Source organism: Salvelinus namaycush, chromosome 33, assembly GCF_016432855.1.
Source record: "Salvelinus namaycush isolate Seneca chromosome 33, SaNama_1.0, whole genome shotgun sequence".
In the NCBI taxonomy this organism is placed as follows: Eukaryota; Metazoa; Chordata; class Actinopteri; order Salmoniformes; family Salmonidae; genus Salvelinus; species Salvelinus namaycush.
Window position 1 is genome coordinate 21,525,129 of NC_052339.1, and position 14,025 is coordinate 21,539,153.

Below are 14,025 nucleotides of genomic sequence, written 5' to 3' on the forward strand. Positions count from 1 at the left end.
GCATGCAATATAATTGTTCTTAGAGAGTGTTCCATTCAGGAAGTGTGGCGCCTGATACAGAGATTGCATCATCACCTTGTGACCTCACAATAACAATCCCACAATGCTTCACTCTCATGAAGAGCCCAATGCCGGTAACAATCCCACAATGCTTCACTCTCATGAAGAGCCCAATGCCGGCTGTCCCAGAATGTGCGGACCAACACACCCATACTTGAACATTTACACACACACACACACACACACACGAGTGCGCTAGTCCAGTGACCCTGCCCTTCAGAGGACTGTACCATGTAATACTGACAGCAACCAGATGGGGGACATCTCTCTCTCTCTAGCTTCACCTCACCCTCTCTATCAATCAATACGTCCACCTCCCTAGCCAGCTCTCCCTTTACCCCTCTCTCTCAATCAATAGGTCCACCTCCCTAGCTAGCTCCCCCTTTACCCCCCCCCCCCTCTCTCAGTACTGTGTTGCACAATGAAATGAAAAAGAATATAGACAGAGAGTGTGTGCATTGCGTCATCCCCAGGGAAGTGATGAGCATACATATGGCAGGTTCTTGCTTTTGGGACAGGCTCATTTGACATTTTTGGTATTATGTATTTATTAGGGATCCCCATTAGTTCCTGCCAAGGCAGTAGCTACTCTACCTGGGGTTTATTATGGATCCCCATTAGTTCCTGCCAAGGCAGCAGCTACTCTTCCTGGGGTTTATTATGGATCCCCATTAGTTCCTGCCAAGGCAGCAGCTACTCTTCCTGGGGTTTATTATGGATCCCCATTAGTTCCTGCTAAGGCAGAAGCTACTCTTCCTGGGGTCCATTAGTTCCTGCCAAGGCAGCAGCTACTCTTCCTGGGGTCCATTAGTTCCTGTCAAGGCAGCAGCTACTCTTCCTGGGGTCCATTAGTTCCTGCCAAGGCAGCAGCTACTCTACCTGGGATCCATTAGTTCCTGCCAAGGCAGCAGCTACTCTTCCTGGGGTATGATATTTATGCCTCTAACTTTCTCACTCATCATTATTTACGATTCATTCATGATTATTTACACTATAAGTGAATTTGTCCAAATAGTTATGACACCTTCAAATAGGGGGACTAGATACATAAAGTGTTTACACATCTGTTTACCATTTAGAAATGTATGAAAATACCCTAAAATAAAAGGTGACATTCTGTAATGTCACCTCATATAAAACATTTGATCTCAAATCCAAAATGCTGGAGTACAAAGAGTATAAAAGTTTTAGCTTCACTGTTCAAATAAATATGATGGGGAGAGTGTGTGTGTGTGTGTGTGTGTGTGTGTGTGTGTGTGTGTGTGTGTGTGTGTGTGTGTGTGTGTGTGTGTGTGTGTGTGTGTGTGTGTGTGTGTGTGTGTGTGTGTGTGTGTGTGTGTGTGTGTGCGTGGGCGTTTAAAGACGCCAGAGAAAGTCAGTCCAGATGGCCTGAGAAGATTAAATACCATCTGCCAGCGAGCGCTGGACACAGCCAATCCCTCTCTCTCTGTCTCTCACGGACACATGCATGCACACACACACACACACACACACACACACACACGCAGACACACACACACACGCAGACACACACACACGCACACACACGCACACAAAGTATAATATACATCACATACACACTCTCCATAGGGACTACAACACACAGGGTCAAATACAAACTATTTGAGATTTTCTTGGCGTAGCTTCTTTAGGTCTATTCCATTGTTTCCATCATATCAGGCAATCCAAATCACGTGTGTGAAAGAATTTGACATACATAAATGACCCAGATCTGACACACAAACACACAGATACACACACTTCCATAAAGAGAGGGGTTTTCACAGTCTGTCTCCGTGACAACAGGGTGCGGCATTAAAGAGCTGTGGTCAGAGTGAGAGGAAGACCCTACCAAGATGCCCCTCGATGTCGTGTGTGTGTCCCTCTAGGGATATTTGTAATAATACCTGCTCAGCTCTTCTCAGACGGCAAATCTATAAGCCATCTCCTCTGCATTTAAATGTCTATACATGCAGCTGACACACATACAGAGAAAGAAAGAGAGAATGAGAGAGAGGGAGAGAGAAAGAGAGAAAAGACAGCCTATGTGCACACTGCCCACAAAATGAGTTGGAAACTGAGCTGCACTTCCTAACCTCATGCCAAATGTATGACCATATTGGAGACACATATTTCCCTCAGATTACACAGACCCACAAAGAATTCAAAAACAAATCCAATTTTAATAAACGTTCATATCTATTGGTGAAATACCACAGTGTGCAATCAGAGCAGCAAGATGTGTGACCTGCTGCCACAAGAAAAGGGCAACCAGTGATGAACAAACACCATTGTAAAAATAACCCATATTTATTTTCACCTTTGTACTTTAACTATTTGCACATTGTTACAACACTGTATATAGACATAATATGACATTTGGAGGGGTGGGGGGAGTGTGTTTCAGTGTGTGTGTGTGTGTGTGTGTAGACTTACGTTACAGGACATAGAATCATCCTCTCCAATAGAATCCTCCAGAACATGTCGATGGGCATCCTGCAATAACACAATAAACAACTATTAGTTATTGTAATGTCCATTTTATGTCAATTTTATTTCAAAGAAGTCAACACAATTTCTAAATACCTGGTGTTGCTAGATGTAGTGAATCCCAACGAAACAATGTTGTAATGTATAGGTTATTACTGTGTCATTCCCATTTCACAACTTAGCTAAATACTTGGGAATGGATGTACTGTCAAATATAGTGAAACTGTTGAAGTGATTTTTGTACTGGAGCTGTCAGGTCACATGTTTCTTTAATATGAAAGTGATTGGATAACTCAGAATAAACTGAGGCTGTAACATGATTATTATTCATAATAGTAGCACTTATCATTATTATTACTTAGTTCAGTGCAGCAGTAAGCCTGATAAACATGTAACAGGATGATTGAAAGATAAAGAGAGAGAGAGAGAGAGGGAGAGAGGGGGAGAGAGAGGGGGAGAGGACAGGAGAGAGGGGGAGAGAGAGAGGACGGGAGAGAGGGGGAGAGAGAGGGACAGAAAGAGTGGAGAGGGAGAGGACGGGAGAGACGGAGAGGATGGGAGAGAGGGAGAGGGAGGGGGAGGGAGAAAGGGAGAGGGGGAGAGAGGGAGACAGAGAGGGGAACATGTCGGATGGAGTGAAAAGACAGAAAGTCATCTCACGGCCTCTGTCATGAAAGGGTTCATGTCTCTCTGTCATGAAAGGGTTAATGTCTCTCTGTCATGAAATGGTTAACTCTCTCTCTCACACATACACTCACTCACACACAGTGTGATACAGTGATGGCTATCTAATGGACCAGTATTGACTGAGGACCCAATAGTCTAACAGTCAGTCTACCTGCTGCCAAAACTCATTTATTGTTAACTTACTTAGTTGAGAAGGAATGATTGAGTGAGTGAGAGTGCTGTTGTGCCCTAGAAACATTCTCCCACAAATCACTGAGAACACACACGTTACCAAGAATATGTCCATCCTCTTGCTATGGAGCATGAGATATATACTGAGATAGACAGAGAACAGAGAAAGGTAGAGAGAGGGGGGTCTGTGTACAGTACACTAGGGTATAATTATGAATCAAATGTGAATCAGAGAATGTCTTCAGACAATCAAACGCGGGCGACTCTACTCACTTCTCTTTAAACACGTCACGCTTGCTTTAACCGCATCATCCAGGAAACACACACGCCCGCTGAAAGCCGCATCCTAAATCGTGCGGTCTGTCGGATGACCGCCCACTCGCCTTTCTCTCTCTCTATTATCCGAGGCTCAGCAACTTATCCATTTGGTTTTAGTAGCCAGCCTCAGACCCGTGGTGCTACGCGTTTGTTTATATCTATGAAGTGCAGCTCAGAGACAGTCAACGTGACGCTTCAATATAATAATCTGTTCACATCTATTCCCGCAGACAGTTTTCTGGTGATGGAAATGAATACTATCTCTCTCTCACACACACACTCTCTCTCTCACACACACACACACACACACACACACAAACTCACCTCGCTTGCCGCCCGCCCCAGTGCCATCTTCTGCCAGGGATCTGGCAATTGTGCCAGGGGCATCTTGGCGCTCGAGCTGTCCTGGTTTCCTCTGATCTATTCTAGTGTTGTCAATTAGTTAGAGCGCTAAAGCTTCGCTCCAGACAGGACCGTAGGCAATCAATGTAGTAATCTAAAACTCTGTTCTATTCTAGTAGGCTAACGCGTTAGCCCCGTATGGGAGGACAAGGAGTTTCTAAAACAGGGGCCGCCCCGTCTTTCTCTAGCGGAATAATGTTCACTACATTACACTAGCTGAGCTCACGCCTTTTACGGAAAACTGTCTCGCTCTCCACTTTCGCCCTTGTGTCACTATCCCGTGTTTCCACTGCCTATTCTCTCTCTCTCTCTCTCACTCACTCACTCACTTCCGTTTTGTCCCAATATGGCGCCGGGTGTCTTACCTGCCTGTCAGACTGGCGAGTCACGCCTGCGTCATATTTGGGGGCGGGGCCCTCTTATAACGGGAGTACGGGACACCTCTTCCGAGCCGGACACAGGCAGGTGAGGGGGCTTGCTCTAGGAGTTACAGTCTAGCCTGGCTGGTCATATGAGAAGAGATACTTTATTATTTGGTGAAGGCGGTGCGTTGTAGGCTAATGGTTCGGTAACCATGAAGAGCCCACAGTCAGAGTGCAGAATATGACTCTGATCAATACGGAGCTATTCAGGCGATGGACTGAAATATGCTGTGTGTTGAAAATGATATAAGGCTATAATAATTATATGATGTAGATAGGCGAATCATCGGCTTTATCATAGGTTACAATTCGCCCCAACATAGTATAGTATACCTTAATATTAGCAGTTTAATTGCCACCCTTGACTGGAGGGGTCTGTCTCTGACTGTATGAATCGTTTCTCACCAGTTAAAGTTTGATGTTGGAGGTCCTTTGCGTGAGAGACTGCTTTATTATGAGCTATTTATAGTCCATCCACCTTATGAAGGATAATGAGAACCATGAACTGGCACAGAGTCATTATCTGTGACTAAAGAGGTGTGTGTGACTGAAGATGTGCTGTGGACGGGAACAGTATAATTAAAACCCAAAGATATTTATACTGAACTGCCAGACTGAACTTGGTGACAGAACATTAATCTCTGTCTTCTCTCCTCAGATACAGCTGTAGTCTGGGCGTGGACTTCTAGCGCTGTGGTGACATCTGCTGGTAGATGATGTCTTAGATTTATGGATGTAAAATGAACTGGATAGGTGGAAGCAAGATGGCTCCATCTGAGAAGCTAATCTCATGAGGTATGGTACATTATTAGCTGTCTGCACACAGAACTCTGCAGTGTTATCAGACACAAACAACTAACATATCACACAGTCTCTGCCAATTTTATTGCTTCAGTCAAATCACAACAAACTGTATTACAATCGTTCAGTTTCAGTTCTTCTGTTAGTGCTTGGATCAGTATCCTCTCCTCACGGAAAGAAGGATGGATGAATGCCAGGGAGGAAGTTAGAGAAGGAGAGGAAGAGAGAGAAATAGACCACCATTGATGGTCCCTTTTTCTATGATGACATAATGACTTGCAGTATGATATCTCGTTAGTTTATCTATCTAGTCAAAGTGCTACAACAACATCTGGGTCAGAAGTAATACATACTAACAGTCTGAAACCTTACAGGGAGATGAACTTGGTTTAACCTAGAACCATCCCCACACACACTCCCTTATCCAGGGGTAGCCAACCCTGGTACTGGAGAGTTCTAGGGTGTGCAAGCTTAGTAAGTACCAGCGTGAACACACCAGATCCAGCTAATCAATGTCTTGATGACTGATTGAATCAGGTGTGTTAGTGCTAGGCTGGAACAAAAGCCTGCCCTAAGCCATACACCTCCAATCTACAGACAGGTGGTCCCTCAGTGTCAGGAGAATACATCAATATAAAACGACATAATATACTCTATACAGTGTCAATAAATACCAGTGATGTCAGTGTCAGAGGTGACAGACTGGTTTGGATTGCTGCTACAGACTGAACTCTAACCTACAGGGTCATGACCTTCTCTCATATAGTGCATTTAGAGACAATTCATGAGGGAATAAGAGAAGGGAGACGAGGACAGGAGGAGTAGACTTTCACCCAGGGGTTGGTTGCAGAGTGTAGACAGGGATGTGTAGCTGATAGACTGTACAGTAGTTTGGTCCGTGTGTGTGTGTGTGTGTGTATGTGTCTAGCTGACAGACTTCAGTTTGACCCAGGGGTTGGTCCCACGGACCTCCATGGGTGGATTGTTGGCGAAGATGTGGTTGCAGAGCTCGTCCAATGGCGGCTCAGGGTCAGAGATCGCAAACTGGGCCGCGTCCTCGATCACCTTCCTGATCTCTACATCTATCTCCTAATGGTAGGGAAGAAGGAAGTAGGTAATAAAGGAAGGAAGAATGAAAGAAAAAGTGAATTGGACCACCTGTGTCTGTATGTTTGTGTGTATATATGTGTGTGTGTATGTTTGTTTGTTTGTCGGTGAAGGTGTGAGTACCTTGATCTCCTCCACAGAAGCCATGTTGTTGGACAGCATACGCTCCTTCAGCATGGTTATGGGGTCACTCTTACTGCGCACTTCCTGGATTTCCTCACGTGAACGGTAGCTACAGGACATTACATCACACACAGGAAGAAGAAGAGGAGTTAGACCTTATTAGCAGGGTTCGGCTCCAGCCCTTCGTTGACGAGAGAGAGAGAGAGAGACAAACACATACACACAGAGAGCGATAGAGCAAGAAAGAGCTAGCGCGCCCTGGAATGGAAGCGATGGTAGTGTTATTAGGCACGTCCCAAACCAACACTGGGTGAGCCTACAGGACAGGCTACATTGGAGAGTGAAGTAAAGCGGCTACACAAGGTTGAGGGCAAGAGAGAGAAAGAGTGAGAGTGAGAAAAAGGAGAGGTGTGGTGAGGAGTGAGGGGGTGGAGAGAAACCGGGGGTCAGGTGACGGTCACAGGGTCAGGGGTCAGAGATCACATCTCACCTAACCCCGGGGTCGCTCATGCTGTGTCCATGGTAACGGTAGGTCTCCAGCTCCATCACAATAGGACCCTGGCAGAGAGGTTTCAAAGCCAGGAGACTCAAAATGCTAACCAACGCTGCTATGACACTGCTGAATGGCCTGATCAGGGAATTCTACACTCTTGGAAAGTGGAGACTTCATAAAACATCAAAAAGTTAACATTACTAGTGACGCCTTGCAGCAAAGATATAGAACTGATATATGGTCTGTCCCTTGCAGTTTTGGAAACCGCATCGCGTTTGCTAGCAAAGACATTTGAGGTGGCTAATTAATGGTAAATAACTTAATTGTTTTGTCCCACAGTTAGCTGATGATTAGCTAGCCAGCTAAAATTGTTCACAGTTAGTAAGCAGTTGCGTCTACACTATTTTTCTAGCTACAGTTGCGCCGCCAAGTCAATAACCTGTCTCCAAAGATGACCTGATGTCTCTATATCTATGCTCTTTGGCCCTAGCACACCAGGAGCACCATAAGTGGTTTTAAACTGGGAACAGTTACAGCTCTGTCCTATAGTCTCTTCCACAGACTGTCTTTATTCTACTGGTCACTGAGCTGAGCCTCCCTCTGTCAAGCAAGAGACACTGGTGTGATACTACAAGCTGATCAGCCTTCTGAGATTACACTGTCTGAGACAAAGTGATTCTTAACACTCTTCAAGCTCTTAAATCAGTTATAACTTTTTAATCTCTGCCCCAATCAGAACTCATCTTTTCCCTATCATTATAGCTCACCTTCCCAGCTCTGCAGTAGTCTGCAGCAAACTTGATGGCCTCCCTCACACACAGAACGTCCATGCCATCCACCTACACCACAGGGACAGAGGGGTTAATATAGCAAAGATACACACACAGTCAGTGAGTGTGTGTGTGTCCTACCTTGATTCCAGGTATATAGTCTCCTCTCTTGAAGTAGTCAGTGCTAGCGGAGGATCTCTCTACAGACGTCCCCATGCCAAACTTGTTGTTCTCACAGATGAAGATACACGGCAGCTTCCACAGAGCCGCCATGTTGAACGACTCAAAGATCTGGCCCTGATTGGACAAGAGAAGAGACAATGATGACGATGATTTAATAACTTCATTGTAACCGTTAGATAGACCTCACCTGGTTGGCTGCTCCGTCTCCGTACAGCGCCACGCACACCTGGTTGTTGCCTTGGTACTGACAGGCTAGTGCCACACCTGCCCCTAATGGAACCTGTAGACACACACACAGTGAGAATGCATGTGTGTGTGTGTGTGTGTGTGTGTGTAAGTGACCTGTTCAGATAGTTACCTGAGCCCCCACGATTCCGTTCCCGCCATAGAAGTGTTTAGCGTACATGTGCATAGAACCACCTTTACCCTTGGCCACACCCCCTCTACGACCTGAGAGAGGGAGAGAGAGAGAGAGGTCAGAGAGAAAGGGGGGGTGAAGAGAGAGAGAGAGGTCAGAGAGAAAGGGGGGGTGAAGAGAGAGAGAGAGGTCAGAGAGAGAGGGGGGGTGAAGAGAGAGAGAGAGAAAAAAAAAATAGAGAAAGAGATTAGAGATCTATTTCAGGTAGAAGTTGCAGAGATCTAAGATCAGTTTATCTTCCTTAAATCCTGACTGTAACCATTAGGGGGAAATAGAGATCTGACCTCAGATTAATGTCTAGGTGTATCCCACCTGTGAGTTCAGCCAAGATCTCTCTTACAGACACGCCCCTTGTGAAGGTGTAGCCATGGGCGCGGTATGCCGTGATCAGGTGGTCTGTTGGGTTGATGCCCGCCTCGATGCCCATCGCACACGCCTCCTGTAACACATAACCAACAGCAGCTAGGAGTGAGGGGGGGTGTATGTTCTTGTGTCCCTGAGAGTGTGTGTTGATATGCTAATCTAATGTGTGTGTGTGTGTGTGTGTGTGGTGACCTGTCCGTCGTAGAGGTGGCAGAAGCCTCTGATGATCTTCTGCTTGTACAGCTGGTCAGCCTTCAGCTCCATGCGTCTCATGGTCTGCATGGTCCTGTAGTACTGGAGGCCCTGTTCTCTGGTCAACACCGCTGTCTCAGAGGGGCCCTCCTCCAGACGGTGCAGCTCACACTTCTATTGGAAACAACAGGGAAGGGAGGGAGACAGACAGCTCAACCAACCAATCAGATAACAGTTTTAAGAAGGAAGTCCCCTTGTCATATCTAGGGCTCGTCCAGCAGGGCGTGCTAAAAGTGTATGTGGACTCACCTTGATGTCAAAGCTGGCCTGTGGGGTGAAGTCAGCGAAGGAGCGTGTGGACGCCACCATCCTGGCCCCCTGCAGAGAGAGAGAATGACACATGAGAGTGATACACACACAGGAAATACAAGTCCAACAGCCAGCCACCCTCCTCCCTAGGCTAAATCCACCCAAATCCACCCACAGTGTGAAAGGAGTACTGGGAATTCTGCAGAAGGAACGTGGCTGTTTGAGGTTCAGGTTTATCTGTTAGAGCCAGCCAGCCAGTCAGATACTAACTAGGTCTGGGTGCTCTGGTACTAACTAGTGGTATTGGTGGTTGTCGGGGTGTTGCTGGGGCAGGCGGTGAGGTTATATTGACATATTCGGACAGACCAATTAGCAGCTGGGGAACAGAGGAACCATCCAATCAGACCAGAGCAAGGCCAGAGGAGTCTGACAGCTGCCCTTATAGGGAGGAGCAGAGGGTCGGGACAAAGCAGATTAATCTGTAGTCAGAACTATCACTATCTACCACAGTGCACCAAAGAGAGTCAGGGCCTCTATCAGTACACACACAGGCTGTTTTCTATATGAGCTGTTTTGTGTTCATGGTCTGACAGGCTAAATCAGGCCTACAGGACAGGCTGTACAGCAGAGCTATGAGCTCCTTACCTCTGACACTGTTTGGGCTCCCTACAAGAAAGCCAGGGAGAGAGTGAGAGAGAGATAGAGGGAGGGGAAAAGGAGTGGTGTCTGTAATGAATCTTTAAAACACGAGGGGAACTTATGCAAAAACTCATATAGCCCCTAGGGCCTAATATCTTCTTGACCATGAAAGGTGTGCTGATGAGTTTATGGTGAGAGAATGCGGCTGAGGGGGTGTGCTGAAGTTCACAGAGAACATCACAGAGGAAAATCTATAGACCAGAGGCAGACAGCCAAGAGATTAGTACACAAATAGCCCCAACCATCACTAGCCTACACACCATCCTTACAGCGCCACCGTGCGGCAAACTTGTAGACGCCGCAGGTACAATGAAGCATCTAATTAGGATGCGGAAATCCCTTGTTGTGCCCTTATACCCGCGCAAAAAACACTAAGCACCATGGACAGCGCCAAGATAAGCGCGAACTACAGCCACTGTTTTTAATGTTCTTATTGCCTTTTACCCAGTTCTTTATAAGTGTGAACTTATTGGAAATAAATAGAAGAGTATTGCAATACTCTTTGGTTTCCCGTTACACCCTACACATCTTTGTTGAAAAATGAATCTGGCAGAATAGAGCACGCATGGACAGGCTGTCAATGTATGTAACAACTCATATAAACAATACCCGCAGTAGACAGCGACAGTAAACCGATTTGGTTGTTGTGTTGTTGAGTTCGTACTGACTGACCATGTTACCAGGCCTACAAGGTCAGCACTGCTAGCTGGGACTAAAGCTACTACCAATCTCTCATCCGGCAAGTCTGGCTAGCTAGCTTGCTATCTCAGTGCGAATTCACCTAGCTAGCTTTCAGCATCATTGACAGCGGCACGCAGGTTGTCAGTAGACTACGTACCACATTCTTGCTGGCGTTGCCCAGTCGGAACACGTTCGAGATGAGGGTCAACATATTTTGCATGCTACTGGACACCCTGCTCTACCAGTACAGAATAGCTGACCTAATTAACAGATTAACGCCGACAACACAGAACAGCTGACACGCCTTGTGCTGGGTCGGGTGGCCAACTACAACTATCCCGGGGTTGGCCAATACAAAAGGAAATTACATGATGATAATAAAGATTATAAACTACAGGTGCATGCCTGTACAGAAGTACCCCCGCATTCTCATCGTTCAATATCTAGGCCTATTCTAAAAGTGCTTGAAATCTATTTCAGTTATTGTCTGGCTGTATCCTTAAATGTTCTAACGTTTTCACTGCTTTGCCGGTATTTGAAAAATGTAAAATGTCCAGCTGCTGTCAGTCTCGGTAGCTACCCAGGAACTTTCTCTGTCATCAGAAGAAAATAGTTTATTCACAGATTTTCTACTTCTGTAACTCTGCTGAATCGTCGGGCAGCTAGAAGGACCATTGCCCATCTGTCCCTGGTCGTTCCCTGCACCTGAGAAAGGCAAGAGTGAGTCCGACCTGCCATTCACCTGATCTCGGTCTCACCTGTGCACAGTATAAATTAGACTACATATGCCTACATAGATTATGTAAGGCAGCAGGTAGCCTAGCGGTTAAGAGTGTTGGGCCAGTAACCGAAAGGTCGCTGGTACACATCCCTGAGCTGACTAGGTGAAAAATATTGAGGTGCCCTTAACCTAGGCACATAACCATAATTACTCCAGACAGGGTGGGTACGGCAGTGGTTGATGAACGGTTTAAACAGTTAAATCTGTCTGACTATTCCTGGACTTGTGAGTACTTAAATATATCTGGTTTCAGCTCATCTCTTCGAGATGGAGTCAGAGACACAGATTTTTTTAAATGAAAGTTGTGTAATGGTCCTTCGAGAATTCCCTATCCCTATACCGTTCAGTAAAAGTGTGTGCCCTGCAGTACGTTTGTCTGTCCCACTGAGGTGATAGCATTCAGTGAGTGTGTGGAAGAGTTCAGTGCCATCGGGGCCAAGGTGGTCGCCTGTTCTACAGACTCCCAGTTCACAAACCTGGCCTGCTACAAATTCTAACTCCTGACCCCTAATCCCGCTATACAAATATAATTTGATTGGTTGATGTCAACATAATCAAACTCAGGAAGTAGGGTGGGCTGGGACCAATAAGAATCCCTCTTCTCTCTGACATCACTCACCAGATCGCCAAGGACTACGGAGTCTACATGGAAGGCCTAGGACACACACTCAGACAGGATACAAACACAACCAATTCCCACACAAAAACATGAACAAATTACCTGTGCCTCCTCTACCCTCATCTCCTCTACTCCTCTCCTCTACCAATCCTCCTTCTCTTCTCCAGGGGTCTGTTCATCATAGACAGAGTAGGCATTCTGAGACAGGTTACCCTGAATAACCTCCCAATAGAACGTTCTGTAGACGAGAGCCTGCGTTGGGCACTCAACACACACAGACTACACAGGAGGGCAGTGTTGACCCCAGTGTGTGTTTATGTGTCTCTCTGTCCTTTTGTGTCCAGCTGGATCATACCATGTGATATTACTAATCAGTCCTGTACCAATACTAACAGAGGGATGTTTTATTCAATCAGATCAACCCTGAGGAGGCCTTGAAAGCCCGGTGGCCAAAGCAGGAGCAACCCCAAAACAACCCCAACACCCAGTAAGAGTGACACTCAACAGCTGACCAACCAGTCAGATCTAGTCTCATCTGTTGATTAACCAATTACTGTTGACCATATGAACTGGCAATTTGGGTTAAGTAGTTCAGGATGAATCACCTTTCTCATGTTTTTTTTCCTGTAACTTCCTTTTACAACCACAAGATAGCGATCAAACTCCTCTCTTTTGTCAGCGTAATCCCATCACGGTTTATACAATTCATCAATTTCATATTTTAATTAGGGGTCCTAGCATTGAAGGTGCAGGAACCCTACCATTATTGTAAACAAAGATGGCATTTCCAGACCAGTTGATGGCGCTATAGCACACTTTAGGGCTATAACGTCTGAACTGTTGACTTTGAGTCATGCAATTTCGTAAACATTATGTACATAAGGACAGTAGAATATGTTATGCAGGTGTTGTGACTAGATAGAGTACAGCTACGACTGGTAGTTACTTTTCATAGCAGGTTAGGAGAGTAATTTAGCTAACCTTAACCTCAGTCTCCTAACCTGCTACAAAAAAAGTAACTTCTGGTCGTAGATAGATATATTCCCCAGTCAGAACCCCATTTGGGACCGTAAACAGATCATTGTGGGGCTCCGGCCTTGTACTAGGATGACCCTGGAATGCTGCTTGCAGCTTCAATGAATGTAATATCTATATCTATATATCTTTTCCGGGAGAGACTGATGTTTGTGACTCACTCCCTAGATCATCCCAGATCCAGGGGAATTATAATCCATTATTTAGACTAGCTGATGTGAACGACTGAGTCTACCAGAGGGATCTGTTCAATGAAGTTAAATGTTCAGAACATAACAGATAGAAATGTAATGAATAGAGCCGACATGATGTCCTATTCTACATGACAGGCAATCATATCTGTTCTACACAATACATTTCTATCTGAACATTCTGGAACGCTGCACCCTGAACAGACTTTAGCCAACTCAACAACCTTTACTTGAAGAAAATAACTCTTATTTGCTCAGTCGAGTTGACTTTTAACGTGTGTATGGACACTTACAACAGCTTCCTTCCTTAAATTTTTGATAGTTGAACATGAATAAAAGACGGATGGATACACGTGAATCACAATGAAGGATAAATATTTATTGCAAATATGTGTTCATTTGTTACATAACTTTGATCGAATTGAGCAAAGATGCCCCTTTCCCTTAAATAACCCATACACACCCATTCACTCGCTCTAGTGTACACACGGATGAAGTTTATATAAAATAGAATACATAAAAATAAGACTTGTGATGAGTATCTGTGAAAAACAAGTTTGTGCGTTAAAGATGTAAGACTGTGTAGCATGAATAACATTTTGACAAAATATAAAATCATGCTGATGTAATCATGCTAATCAAATGGCTACCCAGACTATTTGCATTGACTGCCCATCCTTTTTTTTACGCTGCTGCTACCCGCTGTTTAT

At 45.3% G+C, this 14,025-nt stretch overlaps 2 protein-coding genes and 1 pseudogene across 3 annotated transcripts in view; 1 reads left to right on the top strand and 2 right to left on the bottom strand.

Moving 5' to 3' along the window:
• Positions 1-4,427, bottom strand: part of LOC120027827 (ribosomal protein S6 kinase alpha-3-like) — a 28,105-nt gene extending 23,678 nt beyond the window's left edge. The window contains exons 1-2 of one of the 2 annotated variants that reach the window (XM_038972877.1): positions 4,051-4,427; positions 2,497-2,556 (exon numbers count right to left, since the gene is read on the bottom strand). In XM_038972877.1, coding sequence (XP_038828805.1) covers positions 2,497-2,556; positions 4,051-4,113 — 123 coding nt within the window. In that variant the 5' untranslated portion in view covers positions 4,114-4,427. The remainder of the gene's footprint in view (positions 1-2,496; positions 2,557-4,050) is intronic. The other variant, XM_038972876.1, reaches the window with a different exon arrangement.
• Positions 4,428-5,428: 1,001 nt separating this feature from the next.
• On the bottom strand, positions 5,429-10,963 carry LOC120027844 (pyruvate dehydrogenase E1 component subunit alpha, mitochondrial-like). The gene is made up of 11 exons (XM_038972911.1): positions 10,847-10,963; positions 9,310-9,378; positions 9,001-9,174; positions 8,758-8,884; positions 8,386-8,477; positions 8,215-8,307; positions 7,986-8,141; positions 7,842-7,913; positions 7,072-7,139; positions 6,582-6,690; positions 5,429-6,440 (listed from the first exon to the last, which is right to left on the bottom strand). Exons 1-11 carry the CDS (start codon positions 10,907-10,909, stop codon positions 6,276-6,278), a joined length of 1,188 nt encoding a protein of 395 aa, XP_038828839.1. The 5' UTR covers positions 10,910-10,963; the 3' UTR covers positions 5,429-6,275.
• Positions 10,964-11,090: 127 nt separating this feature from the next.
• On the top strand, positions 11,091-12,451 carry LOC120027690 (annotated as a pseudogene).
• Positions 12,452-14,025: the final 1,574 nt, after the last annotated feature.